Here is a 24,389-nt window from a genome sequence, read left to right on the forward strand (position 1 = left end):
ACCTGGTCAGAGGCCCACAAGTCACCCCATCTTGGATTCCCCTAGGTCTCTAGTTTTCATAAATGCACAGGTTTGGTAGGTTTCCCTAGGTGCCGGCTGAGCTAGAGGCCAAAATCTACAGGTAGGCACTTTGCAAAAAACACCTCTGTTTTCTTTCAAAAAATTGGATGTGTCCACGTTGCGCTTTGGGGCATTTCCTGTCGCGGGCGCTAGGCCTACCCACAGAAGTGAGGTATCATTTTTATCGGGAGACTTGGGGGAACGCTGGGTGGAAGGAAATTTGTGGTTCCTCTAAGATTCCAGAACTTTCTGCCACAGAAATGTGAGGAACATGTGTTTTTTTAGCCAAATTTTGAGGTTTGCAAAGGATTCTGGGTAACAGAACCTGGTCCGAGCCCCCCAAGTCACCCCATCTTGGATTCCCCTAGGTGTCTAGTTTAAAAAAATGCACAGGCTTGGTAGGTTTCCCTAGGTGCCGGCTGAGCTAGAGGCCAAAATCTACAGGTAGGCACTTTGCAAAAAACACCTCTGTTTTCTTTTAAAAAAACGGGATGTGTCCACGTTGCGTTTTGGGGTGTTTCCTGTCACAGGCGCTAGGCCTACCCACACAAGTGAGGTATCATTTTTATCGGGAGACTTGGGGGAACAAAGATTTATTGCCCCTTGTCTTTCTCTACATTTTTTCCTTCCAAATATAGGAGAGTGTGTAAAAAAGACATCTATTTGAGAAATGCCCTGTAATTCACATGCTAGTATGGTCACCCCGGAATTCAGAGATGTGCAAATAACCACTGCTCCTCAACACCTTATCTTGTGCCCTTTTTGGAAATACAAAGGTTTTCTTGATAGCTATTTTTTACTCTTTATATTTCAGCAAATGAATTGCTGTATACCCAGTATAGAATGAAAACGCACTGCAGGGTGCAGCTCATTTATTGGCTCTGGGTACCTCGAGTTCTTGATGAACCTACAAGCCCTATATATCCCCGCAACCAGAGGAGTCCAGCAGGCGTAACGGTATATTGCTTTCGATAATCTGACATTGCAGGGAAAAGTTACAGAGTAAAACGTAGAGAAAAATTGATGTTTTTTTTTCACCTCAATTTCAATATTTTTCTTTTTCAGTTGTTATTTTCTGTAGGAAACCCTTGTAGGATCTACACAAATGACCCCTTGCTGAATTCAGAATTTTGTCTACTTTTCAGAAATGTTTAGGTGTCTGGGATCCAGCATTGGTTTCATGCCCATTTCTGTCACTGACTGTAAGGAGGCTGAAAGCACAAAAAATTGCAAAAATGGGGTATGTCCCAGTAAAATGCCAAAATTGTGTTGAAAAATTGGGTTTTCTGATTCAAATCTGCCTGTTCCTGAAAGCTGGGAAGATGCTGAGTTTAGCACCGCAAACCCTTTGTTGATGCCATTTTCAGGGGAAAAACCACAAGCCTTCTTCTGCAGCCACTTTTTCCAATTTTTTGAAAAAAACGACATTTTCACAGTATTTTGGCTTATTTCTTGGCGTCCTTCAGGGGAACCCACAAAGTCTGGGTACCTCTAGAATCCCTAGGATGTTGGAAAAAAAGGACGCAAATTTGGCTTGGTTAGCTTATGTGGACAAAAAGTTATGAGGGCCTAAGCGCGAACTGCCCCAAATAGGCAAAAAAAGGCCTGGCACAGGAGGGGGAAATGGCCTGGCAGCGAAGGGGTTAAATAAAGGCAGAAAAAGGTGTTTTGTGGCCAAAGAGCTGAAATCACTTAGGGCAGATATTATTTGCAGACACACATCACAGGTTTTAAGAAACGCTTGTTGGAATTTCTCGGTTATCAATTATTGGCCTATACCACTCAGGGCACGACAACTAAAGGAGTAGCTGTAGTGGCACGTAATAGATTGGAAGAAACTATAAAGAAGTTTACTACCTAATTAGGCCGCTGGGTGATTCTAGAATGTAGAATTGGTGGGACTAAGTTTACACTCTGTTCAATTTATGGATCTAATTTGGATGATCCAGATATAATTGATTTTATTAATGATGAATTAGCGGTTTGGTCAAGGCTGATTATTGTAAAGTGTTATACAATTTATTCAAAGAAAACAAACTCAAACCAGAATGTATTTGGTAACGTAAATATGTTGACAACAAGTCCTTGTAGAAATGAAATCTGAGTTTCAATAACTAGCCTAATCCCAATAGTCTGTGCCATTCAGGATTTTATGCTCCACAACCTTAACTTCATGGATGAAAGGGAATACGCAACGGTATAAATATAATAGGCAAACTATCCCTGATGCATGACCTCAGTTGGAGCCATACATCCTGCCCTCACAATAGAAATTCTAGATCAATAACACCAATAGTCTGCATTTCGAGCAACAATATTTGAGGCCACATGATCACCACAGGAAGCTGTGACAGTATCTGGTGCAATGACACATTCACCAGTCAGTGGTGTGCTAGCAAAAAGTTTTTTCACCTATGAGGAAACACATCAACAGCTACCTGTACTGTCCAGAAATTAAAGATTTAGCTAATGTGAAGGAAGAGCAGTATGCTAGGGCTTGACATACACAAGGTTTGAGCAAGTCAAGTGGCACACATACTTTGATAGCAGCATCACACAGAAAACAGATTTGATACAATCTTCTGAACTTACATACTATCAGAGTGCAATTTGCCTCTGTAAAAGATATGTCCTTCCCAAGTGAGTGTCTATCCCAGGATCAACACATGGTCACTTTGTACTTTCAAACAATAGCATATCACTGCAAATGTCACAACTTTGAAATGTTCAATTGAAGAAGACATGGTGAATGACCCTGAAACAGAATAATAAGGGGAAATTAATTATACCACATATTAAAACAAACTCAATTGACAATTCATGAGGACACACATACTTAGCACAAGCATAGTTAACCTCTGTCAATGACCACAGTACTCAATGTGGGGAAACTCTGATCCACTAACATCTTCGGTCTGGACTTTCTTGCACTGACTGTGAGAAAACAGGGCTGATTGCAGAGGCCCCCTAACTTTTTGTCCCCATTTTCCACTTTTTGCTGGTGTTTTCCTGACTCTGGTGGTGCTCTGGGTACTGCTAACCAGTCCCAGGTCCTGTGCTCTGTGTAAAATCAATATGCAAATTAGGCTAATTATAATTGGCTAAGGCAACCTACCTATAAGTCCCTAGTATATGGTAGGGCGTGTAGGTTTAGGGACCAAAGCATAGGCAGTGCACTGCTGAGGTGCCCAGTGTCATTTTAAAGGCAGGCCTGCCTTGCTGGCTGCCTTTAAATTAAAGTTATATGCAAATTGAACTTTGGAATTAAAAGTAGTTCCAAAGTCTTAAACGACCTTATTCTTACATATAAGTCACCCCTAAGGTGTGCCCTATGTGCCCCTAAGGCTGGATGCCATGTAACTATAAGCAGGGACCTTATACAAATAGTTTTGTAAGTCCTGTTGAGGTAAAAAAAAGCCAAATGTGTTTTTCCCTCATTGCAGTGAATGGCCTCCATAGGCTAGAATGGGGCGACTTTATTTTAATTTTAAAAGTCCCCTTAAGTTACAGATACGAGTTTGGTATCAAATTAATTGTTATAATAAATCCTACAACCTCCAGTTGTTGGATTTAATATAACTTGTTCAGGTAAAAAGTTTTAAACTTTACCTGAAAATTGCCAACTTCAGCCCTGCAGTGTTTTTGCTGCTGTGCTCTGATTGGCCAGCCTCTGGCAGCCTGGACAGGCTGCCCTCGATGAGGTGTGAAGTGGCCTAGTTTCACACAAAGAGATGTGCCTGTGGGAGGGAATCTCCCCTCAGCAGATGGTGAGGCAGGAAGGGGGAGGGCTGCCAAACTGGTCTTCAAAGGCAGAGAAGGACATTTGGAGCAACCCAGTAACACCTGCAGATCCTGCAACCCCAGACAACTAGATGCCCCCATGATTAGATTAGGAGAGGGCAAGAGAGGGGTGTGTTTATGATTTTTTAGCCACACCAGTGGGTGGGCGCAGCCAGATGTAACCACCAAAAATCATTTTCAGCCATGATGGATTTTTGAGGACTGTTGCCTCCTGGGGTTGATTTTTGCCACACTTCCCAGGAAGTGGTCATCACAGGGGGAAGGACCCTGCCCCTGATTGGAGAATCAGGACCCCCCTGTTTGTCACCCAGCAGCAAGGATAAAACTGGCAGACCTGCACCCACACCTCAGTTCCCTACCAGATCCCCATCAGATTCCAACAAGGAAGAACCAAAGGAGAAGAAGGACTGTCCTGCTGGATCCCTGGCCTGCACCTGGAACCTGCACTCAGAAGGACTGCACCAGCTGCATACTTGGGCTTCACCACAAGAAGGACTTTGCCTGGCTTCAACTGGTTCAAGGAGGGACTCCCTGTTTGCTACAGGTGGAAAATTGCTAACCAGAGTCCTCTGCACCAACTCCTGAAGAAATCAAGCAGCTGACCACTGCCCAGTGGCCAAAAAGGAGTTTGCACCAGGTGCATCCTGGTAGTTGTAGTCTGCACCCCCCCAAAGATCAACTTAGAGCTTCTGGACCCTTGGGGTGAGCTGTGGACCCCAAAGGAACCTTAGAAAAACATCTGGGAGAAGCCCCAGACATTTGGAGAAGTTTGGAGTACTTTTGAAAAAAAGCTCCATAGAGGGACTGGCCTGCCGTGGCAACTCTAGCCGGCTTGCCTCACCCGCGACCCGGCCTGATTTGCAGGTTCGTCCCAGTAAAGAAAATCTCCAAAAAAAAGACTAAGTCCGAATGTAGAAAGTTGACCGGGACCTCCCAGCCAGCGTATCCGAGGAGGGCTCCAGGGACTTTGGATCAAGATCCAGGTTTGCCCCGGTCGAAGGATTTTCACCTCGAAAAAACAACTAAGTCCGAAGGTAAAAATCTCCATTGAGGGCTCCCGCAACGTGTATCCAGGGAAAAGTTCCAGGACGTCGGATTGGACTGGCAGGGTCGTCCCACTGAAGAAAATCTTCAGGAAAGAGACTAAAGTGGTCATTACAACCCTGGCGGATGGTGTTAAAGCGGCGGTAAGACCGCCAACAGGCCGGTGGTAAACATTTTGCAATTACGACCGTGGCGGAAACCGCCAACAAAGACAGCCACTTTAACACTCCGACCGCCACAGCGGTACAAACAAACAGCGCAGCGGTCACCGCCAACAGACAGGCGGAGGACAAAGTACCGCCCAAAGTATCACAACAGGCCAATCTGCCACCTTTTCCGGGGCGGATTCACCACGGATAAAAACACAGCGGAAACAGGATTTCGAAGGGAAAACGATCACCTCTACACATCCCATGGACCCGGAACTCCTAATTCTCCCTGCAATTGTCTTCCTGCTCCTCTACCAGGAGCATGAACGCCGGCGCGAAGACCACGGTGAGTACTGCACCTACGACACAGGGGAGGGGGGAGGGAAAAAACAGGGACACACGCAACACCCCCACCCTCACCCACTACAACACACACACTAATACAGCATGAGACATCACAGTTACACCCCCTAACCCCCCCCGGAAGAATGCAAATACAATAGAAAATGAGTGTAACCATTGTAATATATTAAAATCAAGTAGGCAAAAATATATATAGACACCACGTACAAAATATATACCAAGCATAGTAGTCCAGGTAGTGCTCCAATTAAGTCCGTGGAACACTGGGCCCACACGGTATGGGCGAGGCCCACACAAGATCCCCGACCATGACGGAGAGAACACTGCAGGGGCATCAGAGAGCAACAAAACAGGCACCTCAGGGGGGCACCTCAGCCGGTTGAGTGTACGACGCCAAATCCACGAGAGGGCCACATGCCCACTGTTCCATCCTGGGGAGTGCAAAGCCACAGTCTCTCAAGTCTCTACAGTGAGTGGTTTGCCCACTGTTCCATCCTGGGGAGTGCAAAGCCACAGTCTCTCAAGTTTCTACAGCGGGTGGTTTGCCCACTGTTCAATCCTGGGGAGTGCAAAGCCACAGTCTTTTAAGTCTCTACAGTGGGTGGATTGCCCACTGCTGCATCCTGGGGAGTGCAAAGCTACAGTCTCTCAAGTCTCTACAGTGGGTGGTTTGCCCACTGTTCAATCCTGGGGAGTGCAAAGCCACAGTCTCTCAAGTCTCTACAGTGGGTGGGTTGCCCACTGTGCAATCCTGGGGAGTGCAAAGCCACAGTCTCTCAAGTGGATAACAGTCTCCACTGGTTCTGGAGGGGGCATGGTGCCCAGAGTGCTTCATCCTGCTAAGGACAGAGGTAGTAGATGTCAATCTCCACTGGTTCTGGAGGGGGCTTGGTGCCCAGAGTGCTTCATCCTGCTAAGGACAGAGGTAGTAGATGTCAATCTCCACTGGTTCTGGAGGGGGCTTGGTGCCCAGAGTGCTTCATCCTGCTAAGGACAGAGGTAGTGGATGATTCGCTCCACTGGTTCTGGAGGGGGCATGGTGCCCAGAGTGCTTCATTCTGCCCGTGACGGACTCAGTAGCGTCAGTGCCCTTGGCGCTCATGGGCCAGCGTTGCTTGAGACGGCGGTGCCCTGTTCAGTGGTGCTTGAGACGGCGGAGCCTTGTTCAGCGGTGCATGAGACGGCGGTGCCCTGTTCAGCGGTGCATGAGACGGCGGTGCCCTGTTCAGCGGTGCATGAGACGGCGGTGCCCTGTTGAGCGGTGCTTGAGACGGCAGTGCCCTGTTCAGCGGTGCATGAGACGGCGGTGCCCTGTTCAGCGGTGCTTGAGACGGCGGTGCCCTGTTCAGCGGTGCATGAGACGGCGGTGCCCTGTTCAGCGGTGCTTGAGATGGCGGTGCCCTGTTCAGCGGTGCTTGAGACGGCGGTGCCCTGTTCAGCGGTGCTTGAGACGGCGGTGCCCCATTCAGCAGTGCATGAGGCGGCGGTCTACTTTGCAGTGACTCAGCTGCTGGCGGTCCTTCATGGCCCAGCGGGCTTTTGCTGGCAGTCCTTTATGGGCCAGCGGGGCTTGTGCTGGCAGTCCTCTCTGTCCCACTGGCTCTTGTGCTGGCAGTCCTTCATGGCCCAGCGGGGCTTGTGCTGGCAGTGGCCTCCTGGGCAGCTGGGCTGGTGCTGGCGGTGGCCTCCTGGGCAGCTGGGCTGGTGCTGGCGGTGGCCTCCTGGGCTGCGGGGATTATGGCGGTCTTCTCCGCTGTGCTGCTCTTCCCAGACCTGCTGACTTTCTTGTGGGCCTTCCCCACCTTGGAAGGTGTTGCAGCTGACTCCACACTCCCACCTGTACCCCTGGGAGCGGCTTTGGTGGCTGGAGTCTTCCCCCTCTCCCGCCGGGCACTGGCCAACTTCTGATGCTTCACAGGTGTGGGACTGTCTGTGTTGTGGCTCCATGCCACACTGGCTTCCCTGGTGGCCGGTGCACTCCAGATTCCGGTGACTACAGGCACCAATTGTCCCGGAGATGTTGTGGCTGAGGTGCTAGTTCGGGACCTAGGAGACGGACGGGGTGGGGGAGGTGTGGGAATCACTGGGACGGGTAGCTGGAGGGGGTTTGGGAGTGAAGGAAGAGGTTGTGGTTGTAGGAGGTGTTCGTTTGCTGACTTTGGGTGAAGGTGCATGCGCTGGAGGCTGTCGATAGGTGGATGGCTGTTGGGTGGGTGTGTGCCTGCATTTGTGTATCTTGGGAGGGGACGTCACAGACACACTGGGAGAGGACAGAGGGGATGTGTGAATGGTAGTGGGGGTGGTGACTGCATGTGAGTGGGGTGTGGTGGGTGGTGTGCTGGTGATGGTAGTAGTGGCTGTAGAGGTAGTACATGCAGGTGTGAGTGTAGGCGAGACTGGGAGGGAGGAGGGAGACGAGGAGGAGGGGGGGACAGTGGAGGCAGTGGATGTTGGTGTGTCTGCATGTGTGTGATGCTTGCGTGAGTGCCTGTGGGATGTGTGGTGCTTATGTTTGCCTGAGCTTCCCTTGTGTGTTGACGTGTGTGCATGCTGATCTGTCGGTGTGCTTGTGATAGGCTGGGGTATAGGGAATTGGGTCTGGGTGGAGGAAGGTGGAGGGGGAGGCTAGACACAGGGACAATGGCTGCCATCTGTGCTGAGGCCAGAGTCTGAAAGCTCGCTGAAGGGCCGCCTGACCAGAATTAATGCCCTCCAGGAATGCATTTGTTTGTTGCAACTGCCGTTCTACACCCTGGATGGCATTCAAAATGGTAGACTGCCCAACAGTGAGTGACCTGAGGAGGTCAATGACCTCCTCACTGAGGGCAGCAGGGGTGACTGGGGCAGGGCCTGAGGTTCCTGGGATGAAGGTGATGCCCACCCTCCCGGGTGAGCGGGCACGGGGCGAAGGCTGAGGGGCTGCTGGGACGGCAGTGCTGGAAGGCTTGACTGTGCCACAATCCAGGAACTGTGTACCCAGTTGGAGCCAGACCTGATGTCAGCTATCCGCCATCCCACAGGAATCCCCCCTCAAGTGCAGGTGCTGTCAGTGCTCCATTTCCTTGCAAGTGGGTCATTTCAAACAACTGTGGCCATAGCATCGGGGATGTCCCAGCCTATGTTTTCCAACGTGTTGTCCAGAGTGTTGTCTGCCCTGCTGAAACACATGCGGAGCTACATCGTTTTCTCTCAGGTGGAGGATTTGCCTACAGTGAAAGGTGATTTCTATGCCCTGGGACATATCTCCCACATCATAGGTGCCATTGATGGGATGCATGTGGCTTTGGTACCTCCCCACAGGAGTGAACAGGTGCACACAAACCGGAAGAGTTATCATTCGATTAATGTACAGATGGTATGTTTGGCAGACCAGTACATCTCCCATGTGAATGCCATGTTCCCTGGCTCAGTGCATGACGCCTACATCCTGTGGAGTAGGAGCATCCCTTATGTGATGGGTCAACTCCAGAGGCACCATGTGTGGCTATTAGGTGAGCACCTGGAAGCTAGTGAGTGGGAATGGTTGTCTGGGTCTGGAAATATCCCTCCAGGTTAGTGTGTGTCTAACAGTTGTCCCTCGCCATTTACAGGTGACTCTGGTTACCCCAACCTGTCATGGCTACTGACCCAAGTGAGAAATCCCAGGACAAGGGCAGAGGAACGCTACAATGAGGCCCATGGGCGAACTAGGAGGGTGATCGAGCGGACCTTCGGCCTCCTGAAGGCCAGGTTCAGGTGCCTCCATATGACAGGTGGATCCCTATTCTACTCACCAAAGAAGGTGTGCCAGATCATCGTGGCCTGCTGTATGCTTCACAACTTGGTTTTGCGACGACAGGTGCCTTTTCTGCAGGAGGATGGTCCAGATGGCGGTGTTGTGCAGCTGTGGAGCTGTGGACAGTGAAGACGAGGAAGCAGAGGAAGAAGTCATGGACAACAGGGACTCAGTGATCCAGCAATATTTCCAGTGAAACACAGGTAAGAATACAGACCTGCCTACTACATGTACTTAAACACTACTGCCTCTCTACTGTCTGTCGTTTTCACCCAGTATATGGTCACTGAGTTGTCACTTTCCCTTACGATTTCACAGATCTGGGTCCCACAGTGTGACATCTGCTTTGATTCCTCATGGACTAGAGCTGTGTGACATAGGTATGTTGACATTACAAATGAAATAGCTTTTTGCCACAGTTATTGCTAATATAGTATTGCGAAATCACAGACTGACTCCAGATTGTTTTGTGCTTTAAGGGTGTTTATTTAAGTGCTCAATATTGGAGGGGGTTGTAAAATAGTGAGGGGTGATAGCTGAGGAATGTCCATGGCAGAGTCCAGTCTATTAGTCTCACAGGTGCATTGCCCAAATGGGCATAGGAAGTGGAGCTGGGGCAGTTTAAGGATGGACAGGGTGACAAAGTGGGACAGTAGGATGACAATCAGGGTGGTCTCATTTCTTGGCGGGGGTCTTGGCATCGTTCTCTGTCTTGTTCCTGGATCTCAGGGACTGTTTGTGAGGTGGTTCTCCCTCTGCAGGGGTTGGGGTGCTGGTGTGGTGGTCCTGTGGCAGTGCCTCCTGTCCACTAGCGCTGGAGGAGGTGGTGGGCAGTTCATCGTCCAGGCTAGTGTTAGGGGCCCCTTGCAATGCCACAGTGTCCCTCCTGGTGTTGAGTACTTCCTTCAGCACCCCTACGATGGTGCCCAGGGCAGAATTGATGGTTCTGAGTTCCTCCCTGAAGCCCAAATACTGTTCCTCCTGCAGGCGCTGGATCTCCTGAAACTTGGCCAGTAGCGTTGCCATCGTCTCCTGGGAGTGGTGGTGGGCTCCCATGATGGAGGAGAGGGCCTCGTGGAGAGTGGGTTCCCTGGGCCTGTCCGCCCCCTGGCGCACAGCAGCCCTCCCAGTTCCCCTGTGTTCCTGGGCCTCCGTCCCATGGACCGTGTGCCCACTACCACTGCCCCCAGGTCCCTGTTGCTGTTGGGGTGGTGGGTTAGCCTGGGTTCCCTGTAGTGGTGGACACACTGCTGATTGATGTGTCCTGGGGACGGAGGTATGGGCCCGCTGGGTGGGTACTGTGCTGGTGTTTCTAGAGGGGGGAAGCTCTGTGGTGGCCTGTGACTGGGTGTGGGGAACCGACTGTCCCGAGGTCCCCGATGGGCCGGGCTGGTCATCTAGATCCAGTTGGACAGAGGTGCTGTCATCACTGTGGGCCTCTTCGGTTGGTGGTGTGGACATGTGTGGACCCTCCTGTCCGGTGACGTTGGGTAGGGGTCCTGCAGGGGTATAAAAGGATGGTTATTACATCTGTGTGTGGCATGGTGTGCAATGGGTGGGTGACCGAGTACCCCAGTGCCTGCATTCCTGCGTGGGACCTTGTGTGATGATGGTTTAGGGGGTGTATGGATATGTGCAGTGGGCATGCTTTAGTGATGGGTGTCCATGCTTTGTTGTTGCATGCAGGGCTTGGGGTTAGGATGTGTGGTTTGTGATGTTGGGACATTTGTGAGGAGTTAGAGTGATGGGGGTGAGGGTGAGGGTGGGGGTATGTGCTGGCATGCAGATAGGGTGGGGGATGTAATAGTTAAGAGTTGACTTACCAGAGTCCATTCCTCCACCTACTCCTGCGAGGCCCTCAGGATGCAGAATCGCCAAGACCTGCTCCTCCCATGTTGTTAGTTGTGGGGGAGGAGGTAGGGGTCCGCCACCAGTTCGCTGAACCGCCAGGTGGTGTCTTGAGACCACAGAACGCACCTTCCCACGTAGGTCGTTCCACCTCTTCCTGATGTCCTCCCGACTTCTTGGATGCTGTACCACTGCGTTGACCCTGTCCACTATTCTTTGCCATAGCTCCATCTTCCTTGCAATTGAGGTGTGCTGCACCTGTGATCCGAATAGCTGTGGCTCTACCCGGACGATTTCCTCCACCATGACCCTGAGCTCCTCCTCCGCGAACCTGGGGTGTCGTTGCCGTGCCACGGGGTGGTTTAAGTGATGTGTGGGGTGGTGTGTGGGGTGATAAGTGTGCTGATATGTAGTGGTGTGTAGTGTGCGGTGCGTGGAAGTTATGTGGGTGATGGTTTTGTGTGCCTGTGGATGCTTGTATTGTTGATGGTGGTGTCTCTCTCTGGCCTTCGTTCATTATTTGTTGTCGTAAGGGTTGGTGGGTGATGTGGGTGTGTGTTTTATATAGTATTGGGTGTGTGGGAGTGGTGTGTGTATGTGTATCAGGTGTGTGTATTTCGAATTGTCCAATGTGGCTGTGTTTTGTAAGAGTGTGTGTATTTTGAGCGCAGCGGTGTGTACTGCCAATGGAATACCGCGGTTGAAAGACCGCCGCGTGGATTCGTGTGTCGTGATAGTGTGGGTGTATTTCTGTTGGCATGACGGTGGAGGTTTTGTTTTTGCCAGTTTATCACTGACCTTTGGTGTGGCGGACTTGTGTGGGTGTCTGAATTTTGACGGATTCCGAGCTGTGGGTCATAATAGCTGTGGCGGTTTTCCGCGGCGGTGTGTTGGCGGTCTTCTGCACGGCGGTACGCGGCTTTTACCGCCAATGTTTTAATGACCGCCCAAGTCCGAAGGTAAACTTTTGACTGCGGCCTCCCGTGAGCTGTAGCCGAGCAGGGCTCCATCGCGGTCGGCCTCAAACTTTGACTTTGCCCCGGTCGAGGTGCAACCAGATGACCCGATTGGCGCTTTTTGTTTCTAGGCGCTAAAAAAACAATAATTCTTTAGAAATTCATATCTCCGGTTCCCCTTATCTGATTTTATTCATGTTTGTGTCATTTTAAAGATAAAAATATAATCTATTTTTATAAATTGGTTTAGGATTTTTAAACTGTTTTCTGTGTTTTATTTAATTACTGTTTTGTGGTATTTGAATGCTTTACACTCTGTCTTCTAAGTTAAGCCTTGTCGCTCGTTGCCAAGCTACCAAGGGTTGAGCTGGGTTTAATTTACTGAGACCTAACTGGACCTAAGTGGAGGTTAGTGGACTATTGCTAAGTGTAGGTACCTACCTGCCCTTACCAATAACCCATTTTTCAACACTAACAAATTACCATAGCAAATTGATATGTTCCCTATGTCACAAGTTATACTAACATTGGAGGTTATCATTTCTAAAGGTAAACTTATACACAGGTGAAGAAGTAGTCAATCACATCTTGACATATGTCAACTCCTCCTTCACCACTGTCATCTTCATTGGGAATTTCAACATCATCCCCCAGGGGCTCATCACGGTCTCCCTCCTCTGCAATTACAGGGCTGTTCCTCCGCAGGACAATTGTATGGAGAATGTAGCTGGCAGCTGTGATTTGGCACACCTTATCTGGTGAGTAGAGGAAGGCTCCACTGGTCTTGTCCAGGCACTTAAATCTGGTATTCAGGAGCCAGAAAGCCCGCTCCACTGGCATCCATGTTCCTCCATTGGCCTCATTATAGCGGACTTCCCCTTTTGTTGTTGGATTCGTCAGTGGTGTCAATAACCATGGTCAGTTAGAATATGCTGAGTCTCCTGCACAGAAGCAACATATCAACAGATTCCTCTGGTTTTAAGCCATTGTCCCTTCCTAAACTAGGATTCAGGCAAAAGATACTCAAGTGATTTTGTACTTACCAAAAAGCCAGACCGTCTTCAGTCCAAATTGTGACATCTGCATGGGTATGTTGCTGTTTCAGGGAAGCAGGTGCACACACTTGTGTAAGTCTGGTAAGTAAACAACTTGCAAATTGATGGAATGGAAATTCTTCTGTTTGTGGTAGATCTGCTCCATTGCATGTGGTGTCACTGAGGCAATATGGGTGCCATCTATTGCTCCAATCGCCCAAAGCATAACATTTTCCCTCTATGGTGGCCAAATCCTGTGGACATTGGAATTGGATGTAACTGTTGATGTGTTTCATCAAGAAAGCAAGGACTTCTTGCAGCACACCACTGAAAGTTGTCTGGGACTTGCCCCCTGATACTACACAGTGTATTGAAAAGTGCCAGTGGCAACAAAAAGCAGTACTGCCATGAGTTTCACTATTGGTGTTATGACTGTTGGATTCATATTGTGAGGCAGGAGATCAGGCTCCAACCGCTGACACAAATCCGGTTCAGTTTGCCTACTTAGTTGATTTTTTTTTATGACATTCCTTTCCTCCATGGTGTCAAGGCCTGGAACGGGCCAGAATACCTGAAGACATTGCCTCCTACCCTTGGCTGGGTTCAGACGTCTGTATGTTTGGAAAAGAAAAATATCAGCTGAAATGATCACACTTTTAATGTCAGCACACATCTGACTTCTTGGTAAAAGTAGAAATGTCATTGGATAATACATGTTCACATAAAAACATCAAATTTTTGGACCTAAAAAATTACTTACATTTTTTTTACTTTTTTCATTATGTGCAAACAATACATTTAAAATGTATTATTTGCACATATTTTTGCTCTTTTTTTAAAAAAATATTGTAAAACAGAGGTAGGACTATCACCCGCGGCACTATTTGTGTCAAACACAGTCAGGTTCATATTTTATTGTGTCATATCTTGCCGAGAAAAGTGTTGTTTGTATCTGACATTTAGAAATACTCTACCCTCCATTTTCAGTGATGGTGATGCACTAATATTAAAAAATGTGCAGCTTCACACCTTAAAATGGCAGCTGCCTGACCTTTCCGTCAGGACATTGGCAATCCAACCGCCAATGATGGAAGTTGACCACGTAGCAGGTGATGCCCTCCACGACAGAGCCTGCCATAGGCTAATGTGTGTGATGGCTACACATGAAAGCCAATGGCTATATCCGTCTCCGTCACGGATCACTTCCACCATGCACTTGTATGCCGGTAAGAAAAAACACTAATTTGCCTCCTAACACTGCAGCCATCAAGGCCTCCTAATTTTTTTGCTCCTGTTACTGACCTCTGGGAGCAGAATTGCGGGCAAAGCAGGTGGCAGGACCCTTGCCTTCAGCACGGAGGAGCTGGAGCTCTTTGTCAGGGAGGTTCTGACCCTGCCCAGCCAGGTCATTGGGACCCCAGTGGTAAGGTACATGTCTGAATGGGGAATGTCTGACTGAGTAAACTCTTCCTTTCTGATACTCAGACTATTTTGTTCTTTTTTGGTAATGGGAGTAGTGTTGTGATTGGAGATAACAGAATGATGCAGCTGGGACAGATTTTTTTTTACACTGTTTGAAATGTCTGCGCATGGCAATGTTAAGTCACCTGAAAGTAGAAGCTGTAATGTGTGTCCATGTAACACATAAATCGTATTTCATCACACAGGCCACCGACTATCAGTGGCCAGTAGACAGTGTACTAGAAGTATAAATGATGATGGTGATGTTGAGGGGAAAACGGGAAAATATAGAGGGTCTGGAGTTGTCTGATGCTGTACTATCAAGTGAGATTCTGGTACATCATGTGTATTAGGTTGTTCTGTATGGTTTACACGTGTCATGGAGCCACATATAGGTAAAGTTAGTTTATGTGCAGCAAGTTCAGATGACACTGGCTCACAATCATCCATCTCAGTCTTGATGATACATCCCACAAATCCCTGCTCTCACTGACACTTAGCAGCCCTTCTATCTTGCCCTTAGTCACTGTATGTGATGCAGACCATGGTTTCTGACTTCTGGAGGTTTAGGCAGGAAGCCTATGTAGCTGTGAGTGGGACTATCTGGAAGGATTGTATAGGTGGTTTGGCCTTAGTAGCTCACAATGATTGTGAGTAATCAGGGGTGGCTCTTCCAACAGGATAGGGTGCATCGCTTTGATCAAGATTATGTTGTAGGCCTGATTAGCTAACATGAGGAGCTAGCAAGTATTGATTGTGCTCATGACATCACAGCAAATAAGTATTTCTGAGCTACCTGTAATATTTTGTTTGGAAGGAAAAAATGTAGTTACTGTTCGGTGAATGTCGGTGTGAATATCCAAATTGTAATGTCACAGCAGGACACCCAAACAGAAATACTCCAAAGTCTTTTCTTATTCTTTTCTCTCATCCATACAAGTCAACCCCCATCAGAAGTTGGAGATTTGGAAGGCCATCACAAAGAAAGCGTGGACCCTGGGGGTGCACAAGCCGTGCAGCCTGTACTGTAGGAAGAGGTGGGAGGTCCTGCGTCACATGACATAGAAGTCTTCTGAGAGCTAAATTGGGCAATTCTCCCAGCGATCCAGGTGGATGCGCAGTACCCTAACCCCACTAATGGCCTGCATCCTTGCTGTAGCTACCAGGAGCTTGATGGGAAGTTGAGGGCCCAACAGCAGCAACAAGGGGTACATCATTTCTGTAGATATTGCTGTGTTTTGACCTCTTTAATTTCCAGCTATGTTGTATGCCATCAGCTTTGAGGCTGACACATATCCAAAGCCCATTACTATTTCTGGAGATGTAACGTTGATCAAACAGTGTCTGATGCTCTGTTTTGTTTATTGCTGTGTGCTGAAGGATGCCATTATGTCACTATATTCCTCCTCATAAGGCAAGTACTGTTGTGGGCAGACTCATGGTTGTAGGCAAAAAAGGAATTGCCAGCATTTTCACAATAACATGAGGGAAAGTTTAACAGAACAGCCCCATGTCATGATTGGGTCAGGTGGGATGGTACATCACAAATGTGTGTAATGAATGTAGGCCCCATTACTGGCAACTCTGGCAAACTGTGCAATTATATTGCAGCTGGTATATAAGAGTTGGCATTGGTAAGTTGGTGCTATGACAATATGAGAATGTGCATCTGCACCGAAAGTATTGGTATTCTGTGTACAGTGGTGTCATTTCTTATCGCACATGTTTTAAAGCAGTTTGTTCAGCAAATTTCTAGTACGTTAATGTGGACAGTAGCAGGTGGACCTGAGTCCTCTGTCCTTCACAAATGTATATGTAAGCCCGTCTGTGAGTACCAACGTGAATTTGTCTGCCACTCTATTGATTGCAACAGACAGGAATTTGTCCACATTGGTGAGAGAGTTATGCGTCCCACAGACAATATTTTTGTGTCCTGAGTTCTGCCCAGAGGATAAATTGATGATGGAGAACATTTGCATATGGAAGGGTACATCTCATAGATGTTGTGGTGCCCCACCTTGAGCAGTCAATTTCCATTCCAAAACCTTTCCCTTTGGGAAAAGTGAATCAGTTTTAGCTTTGTACTGCAGTAGTTTAGAGTTGTCTCCAGGCCTATGTGTTTACTCATGCTGTTGGAACCCTTCATCATCAAGTGAACGACAAGTGCATAAATGACAAAGGCACACATGATATAGGAGCTGGGATGGAGGAGTACTGAACGTAGTGCAAACATTGTGTGATGCACATTGATGTCTGATTGTATTCTTACAGTTACCCTAAAACTGCTGTATTTGTGTTTTCAGCATCAACTGTGCAAGGCGAAGGTGAGAGTGGCCACATAGGTGGGGATGAAGCTGGCCACTGGGGATCAGGTGTGGAGACCACTGACACAGATGGACCCAGTGGCACAGAGGGTGAGGGGAATGGCCAGGAGGCCACAAGTAATTTGACATCTTCCTCGGAGGTATCCAATGAAGACCAGTCCCTAGTGGGGGCGGACCCTGGAGCGACAGTGACAGCTGAGTCTTTGCCCCCATTCCAATCACCACCCTCCCTCTTGCCCCCCCCCCCCCCCCCCCAGTTGGCCTAGCTGACCCCCCAACAGGGCCAGTGTCACCTTTGCTGCAGGCAGCTCTGCTCCTGCCCTGGTATCCGAAGCCATGCTGAGTCAGGAGGCTGTAAACCTTTTATGGACGATCATTGTAGGCTAGACCACACTTCTGAATGCTATCCAGGGGCTGGCTGGCCAGAACACCCAGATGCTGGTTTACCTGGATGGCATTCACAGTGCCCTGTCTGGCTACCATTGGTCATTCCAGGGTCTGGCCTCCTCATTGGCCACCCACCCCAACCTTGTGCCTACACACCCACTGATTCCCCATTTGTAATCCCTCAACCCAGTCCTGTCCAAAGCACATGCAAATATACGCATGCACCCATAGCAGCAACCAACAGTAGCACATCCCAACACTGACTTAGCAAAAAACACAGGCACAGATACCCACATGCAGACACCACACACCCCACCAATACAAGCATACTCACAGAAACAATATCCATGACTAGACGAACACCCACACACACCACAAGCGCACCCTCAGTCAGTGCGCCCACATGACACAAACACACACCACTAGCACACCCACTGGCACAACACCCATTACTACACCAACACCCATGCACACCACAAGCACACTCCCAGTCAGTGCACCCACCATGACACAAACAAACATCACCAGCGCACAGACTGATACAAAAACCCACCACTACACCAACACCCACAAACACAACAAGCACACCCCCAGTCAGCGCACCCACCATGACACAAAAACACACTCCCACCACCGGCACACCCACAGACACAACACTCACCACCACACTAACACCCATACACACCACAAGCACATCCCCAGTCAGCGCACCCACCACCACACATGCATGCACAGCACACACATCTACTACACATACATCCACACACACACATACTGGGCCCAAACACCCACACTCACCCACCCAACAGACAATCTGTAAGAGACACAAATCTAAAGATACAGCACGTGTACTAGACACTCAAGCCCTCACGCCTTCAACACACACACACACAACAGACACAGCCACTCCATCTGCCTTCCATCTCCCAAATCCCTCCCAACTATCCTACCTCTTTTCCTAAAGAATACCTCATGTTTGCCCTGTCCTTTCTTCATCCCAGACCACCCCACCCAAACATCTTTGTAGCCCTTTCAAATCCAAACCCACCCCTCCCAAAGCCACCACTCCCAAATCCAAACCCACTTCTCCCAAAACCAAAGGCACCCCTTCCAAAGCTACCCCTCCAAAATCCAAAACCACCCCTGCTAAGCCCAAGGGCCGCCACCCCTCTAAGATCATTGAGGTACCAGCTCTCTACCTCACAGATACTCCTTCCAGAGGAGGTTTATTTTGGCAGTGACATTAGGAGGCAAGTTGTGGGCAAACAACCATGCAGTGGACTGATGTCCTAGTGTTTTTTTTCTTTATTTGTTATTTTTTTATATTATTTATAAAAGAGGTATCTCATTTATATAAATAATTTTTATTTTTGAAAATACCTTTGTCCTGGCCTTATTATGTGATTGTTACTCAATGTTTTCTGATGTTCTTTCTGCTAATGTGTGTGCAATGCACTTACTCTCCTTTGTAACAGTGACAATCACAGGTTGCATATTTTAGATTTTTTTCAAAACATACAATAATGTTGTGCATTTGTGATGGACATAATAATTTTGGTGCAAGCGTTAATGTTGTTACTAGGCACTTACACCAGAATTATATATGATTCTGTTTTTGTGACTGGAGAATGCATGTGTGTTTATTTTGACATGATGTGTCAATAATATGCACATATGCATTACAAAGGGAACCTAGCACTTTACAGTTAAATGTGATCTTATATTTATGATATATTGCGCACACCAAGGGGACATGTGATCTTCAAATATGTTTGCAGTTTACTTGTGAAATTGGTAGTAAATTCTGTGTAAATGCACCTGTAGCATGTTGTTTTTATAATTGCAATATTATCATGGGATGGTTTGGTTCAGATCGAGTATACTGTTTCAGTTGATGTGTTTGATATTTTGGGGACATTATTGCTCCCACCTGTGCGGACACATTTGTATTTGTGATTGTTGAGACTTATTGTGCCGGTGTCCATTGCTATGAAGTCAGTGCGTTCCAGATTGGTGGGTGCTACTTATATCTCGAGGTCTGTTCTAATACATTTTGTGACTACAAAATTACACACTTTAGCATTGTGCAGCATTTTGGTGGTGTTTGCACAAAATATTGAGCCATGCACGAGTCCAGTACTACTGTGAAGCTACTACTCTGAGGATAACAGGAATGACCATGACTTATCTTCTGTTATGGTGATGACGGGGTTGATTTCCATCATGGGCCTGCCCCAGGAGCAACAACAGGACTGGTAGGAACGGGTTTGTGGTGTCAGGAAACGATGGAAACCTTTAAAAAGGTGAATTTTGTACTTACATAGCTCCCAATTCACTAACTCCGGTGTGGATGTTTAGCCGCCACAGTTGCCTCTGCAGGTTTGCACATTGTGATTGGCTCGGCGGGACAAGGGGCTGATGTCCCGCCACTAGCTACTTTTGCCTCTGGTGCCGTCGACACAGGTGATGTTTCTTGGCGGTGATGGCAGATGGTCTTTCACCTATGCTCCCGCTGACATCTAAATAGTGCGGCTAGACCGTCATGGCAGAGGCTCCTTGTCCCTTTCTAGCTGTTCGTAGATGGTCCTGTGCTAATCCTATGCTTAGCAAACTTTGTTAGAAAAACACACATTTGAGGTCACCAAATTTAGAGTGTTGCTAGTGTTGCAATGTGCTGTGTATTGGAGCCTCCCTCCACCTAAACTTGGGAACTACCCAGAGTTCTGCCTTCTTTTTTCATAATTTATGTGTTACTCTAATCTTAAATGGGTTTTGTTTTGACTTCTACGTGGTGCTTCCTTGTGTCTGGACAAAGCTAAATCTCTCTGAAGAGCTATAATGATAGCGAAACATGTATCAGGGGTTGCTTTAGCTCATTCGAGATTGGCTTAGATGGTAGTATACCAATCCAAAGATGTAATACTGTGCCAGGAGAGGTGAAAGGCTTTTGTCATTTTACAGCTCGGTGTGGATGGCACTGTGCCAATCCTATGCTTAAAGATTTTGCTATACAAATGACATCAGTCTTTCCCCCTTTCTAGCTCGGCGTGGATGGCACTGTGCTAATCCTATGGTTAAAAACTTTGCCAGAAAAACAGACATTTAAGGTGAGCAAATTTAGAGTGGTGCAGTGTTCTCTATACTGGAGCTGCTCTCCACCTAACCTTGGGATCTACCCAGAGTTCTCTCTTCTTTTCTGTATGTGTATGTATATATATATATATATATATATATATATATATATATATATATACGGGTTGAAATGCGTTGGTGTTTGTTGCTGGTATCTAAGTACACATTAAAATGAAATGAAGAATTGAAAATCCTGTGAGTGCTACGTCGTAGACCGTGTGTCAAGTTTGGATGGTGAATTATTAAGGGAAAGGTCCTTCCCTGGCATGGGCACCGACAAAAAGAGCACGCCTTAATTGGACCTCTTGGGTGCAATATATATATTTATATACAGTAGGTAATCCTGCATGCAGGGAGCAGTTAAAAATGCTGGGAAATTGTTTCATCTGTTATCCTGCCCGTTTGACAGAAGTCAGGAAAACAGATGAAAAGTACGCTCCCTGTGAGTGGGAGCAGTTTTCCTGCTCCTACCTGCTGGGAGCGGACTTACAGTTTGCTCTCACTTGTCAGGAGCTGTCAAAGCTCCCACGAATTGAAAGCAAGCTGCTATCTCCCAAGGGTGGGCTCCCCATGAGACAGGGAGCTGAACCCTTGGGGGTGGCGGTCCCCAGAGCCATTAATGGCTCCAGAATGGGAGCTTTGTGGCCCCCTCCTTTCAATTTGCACAAGCTAGCCCAGGGATGTGTTGGTCCCTGGGGCCGAATATCATATCTATCTAAAAATCAGGTAAGGATATTTTCAGGGTTTAAGGGTGGGAAGGAATATAGGGTGGTAAGGGAGTATTCAGGGTATAGGGTGGGTAGGGGTATAGCATGGTAAGAGTATTTGTTGGGGTTTAACAGTGCATAGAGGTATAGGGTGGTAAGGGTGTTTTTAGGGTTTAAGGTGGGTAAGGACATAGGGCAATAAGGGTATTTTTAGGGTTTAGGGGTCAGGCTATTTTTTAAGGTTTAGAGGTGGGTAGAGGTATTAGGTTTTAAGGGCGCTTTTAGGGTTTAGGGGTGGGTAGCTGTGTTGGGTGGGAATGTTTTTTTAGAGTTTAGGGAGTATGGAGGAGAATAGGGTGGTAAGGGTGTTTTTTAGTGGTTAGGGGTAGGTAGAGGTATAGGGTAGTAAGAGTAATTTTAGGGTTTAGAGGTGCATAGAGGAAAAGGGTGGGTAAGGGCATCTTAGGGTTTAGGGGTGGGTAAGAGTATTTCTATGGTTTGGGGTGGATACGGGTATAGGGTGGTTAGGGTATTTTTAGGGTTCAGTGTGGGTAGGGGTATTGTGTGGTAAGGGTGTTGTTAGGGTTATAGGGTGGGTAGGGGTATAGGGTGGTATGGGCATGTTTAGGGTGTGTAGAGGTATCGGATGGTAAGGGTTTTTTTGTGTTTAGGGGCTAGTAGGGTATGAGGTAAGGGCATTATTTGGGTTTAGGAGTGGGTAGGGGTATAGGGTGATAAGGGTATTTTTTAGGGTTTGGGTTGGGTAGACATACTGGGTGGTAAGTGTGTTTTGAGGGTTTAGGGGTGGGTAGTGGTATTTGTGGTAAGGGTATTTTTAGAATTTAGGGTGAGTAGGCCTTAAGGTAGTAAGGACAGTTTTAGGGTTTAGGGTGGGTATAGGTATAGGGTGGTAAAGACAGTTTTAGGGTTTAGGGGTGGGTAGGGGTAAGAGTTGGTAAATTTATTTTTCAGTGTTTAGGGTTGGGTTGAGGTATTGGGTGGTAAGGGTTTTTAGGGTTTATGGGTGGGTAGGGGTTTTGGGTGGTAAGGGTGTTTTGGGGCTTAGGATGGGTAAGGGTATAGTGTGGTAAGGGTATTTTTTTAGGGTATGGTAGTGGTATAAGGTGGTAAGGGAGTTCTAGGGTTTAGATTTGGGTAAATAAAAAATAAATAAAAAATGTAAATTTAAAATCATTTAAAAAGCAGTGGGTATGTATATCACTTACCTTACCCTATACTTACCTTGCGTTGTAAAGGCATACATGGAAAGATACATATGTGGCAAAGGCATGTGTGGTTGAGGCATTTTGTTTCAAAGGCATTGTGCGGTAAATTCTGTGTGGTAAAGAAAGGCATGTGTGATAAAGGCATGCGTTGTTCCATTGTACATTCATCAAGAGTACAAACTATAACTTGAAAAACAAAATAGGCATATTGTGGAGGTGCTTGTTAAAGACAGTGGTCCTCATTTACAAAGATTTAGCATAGGGCAGCACCACATGTCTTTTTGCTGTGCTACCCTACGCCAAATCGAAAGGGCAGGAATGCACCGTATTTACGAGATACAGTGCATTCCTGTCCTTTCAGCCAGCGCCGGCACACAATTTGGTGCCAACGCAAGCACCCTTGCACCATAGTGCAAGGGTGTCTGTGTTGTTGGCTGGATTGTTTTTGTACAGGAAGGGACACCTTTCGTCACAAAAACAATCAATGGAGGTATTTTCTTTGTTCTATGTGTGCTGCAGAATGCAGCACTCAAGAAAAGAGAGAAAACAAGGAGAAATTAAAACATTTTGCCTCGTTACGCCTGCTCTGGGAAGGTGTATGGTTTTCTCGCTGCCTCAGGTTTACTTGATTTTGTATATCTGGGTGAACATCTAAATCAATGGGTGTTGCATGGGAGAACCCACCACAATGCCCATGGAACGCCACCTTGATGTAGAGTAAGGCAATGCAGCACTTTGCACTGCCTTGCCTTACTTCACATCTATGAGGCCATGGAAATCCTCGCAAGGTGGCTTTGCGTTGCCTTATAGATATGATGGAGAGACCTGCGCCATCAAAGCATCTGAAAAAGTGATGCTCCGGCAGCTCAGGCCTCTTGTAAATAAGCCCCAGTATGTATAACAGGAAAAGTAAATGTGGAGGCCCTCAGTTCCTTTTAGTTGCCACTGACATCAAAATGGAATTTTCTTTAATAAGGAATACTTCTTTCTGATATTTTTTATTAGCACAGGGTTGTTATTGAAGAAAAGGTCTCACAAAATCTGGACAATTAGAGCCCTAGTGGGTGGGGTAGGGGTTCTCAATCGAAGAAGGACTGTGTGGCTGCCGGTGCAAACCCAGGTTAAGCATTTTTTTCTTGTCTTTTGTCTCTAGGTTCCCTCCTCTAGTTGCTCCAAAGAATGTGATGCAGGCCATAAAAGAGTATCAACTGGAGTCCACCTTTGCTGCTTTAACTGTGTGGCATGCCCAAAAATGACCTTCCTCAACTCAAGCGGTAAAGTATCAGTGCAAACACGCATGTTCAGAATACCTGGGGCCTCATTTGCGAGTTTTTGCCCCAAAGAAGCATAGCAAGTCACTTTGCTGCACTGCCCTTCGTCAAAAGGAAAGGGCAGGAATGTGCCATATTAATGAAATACTGCACATTCCTATCCCTTCTGCCTGTGCTGGCTCACAAATTAGTGCCTAGAACCAACGCAGGCACCCTTGTACCACGGTGCAAGCTTGTCTGAGTTTTTGGCACAATTGTTTTTATGCTGGAAGGGACACCTTCCTGCACAAAAACAAGCAATGGAGGTGTTTTCCTCCTTCTATGGGGGTTGCAAACTGCAGCACACATAGAACGAGGAAACAACAAGAATAAATAGTTATTTCTCCTGTTTACACCTCCCCTCGGGAGGATCACAGTTTGATCATATTCCCAGGTTTACAGATCCTTATAAATCTGGGAATGTATCAAAACCCTTGGGTGGGTCAAAAACCTACCACAACGCTCATGGAAACACCTCCTTAACGCAGAGTAAAGGCGCTTGTGCTGCCTTGCCTTACTCCATATCTATGAGGCCACGCAGGGTGGTTTTGAGTCACCTCCTTGATATGACGGAGAGGCCTGTGCCACTGGAGCATCATAAAAGGTGACATTAAGGCAGCTCAGGCCTCTTGCGAATGAGCCGCTTGGTTTTATCACTGTTTTATGAGTAACTTTGTGCTACCAGCCAAAGAGCTAGAACGCTGCCCAACACGTGATTTCTATGTCAAAATAGCAGTGTTCTGAGACAGTATTATTTTGGCTCCTTGTGGCACAACTGAGTGAAAAGTACCAAGGCATATGTCTAAATATCT

General features: G+C 47.4%; 1 protein-coding gene across 1 annotated transcript in view; it reads left to right on the forward strand.

Moving 5' to 3' along the window:
• TAS1R1 (taste 1 receptor member 1) overlaps positions 1-24,389 on the forward strand; it is a 102,083-nt gene that overhangs the window by 66,591 nt on the left and 11,103 nt on the right. Inside the window, exon 7 of the mRNA XM_069242239.1 lies at positions 16,795-16,905. Within this exon, the coding sequence (XP_069098340.1) occupies positions 16,795-16,905 (111 nt within the window). The remainder of the gene's footprint in view (positions 1-16,794; positions 16,906-24,389) is intronic.

The sequence above is a fragment of the Pleurodeles waltl genome, chromosome 6, assembly GCF_031143425.1.
Source record: "Pleurodeles waltl isolate 20211129_DDA chromosome 6, aPleWal1.hap1.20221129, whole genome shotgun sequence".
NCBI classification, from domain to species: domain Eukaryota; kingdom Metazoa; phylum Chordata; class Amphibia; order Caudata; family Salamandridae; genus Pleurodeles; species Pleurodeles waltl.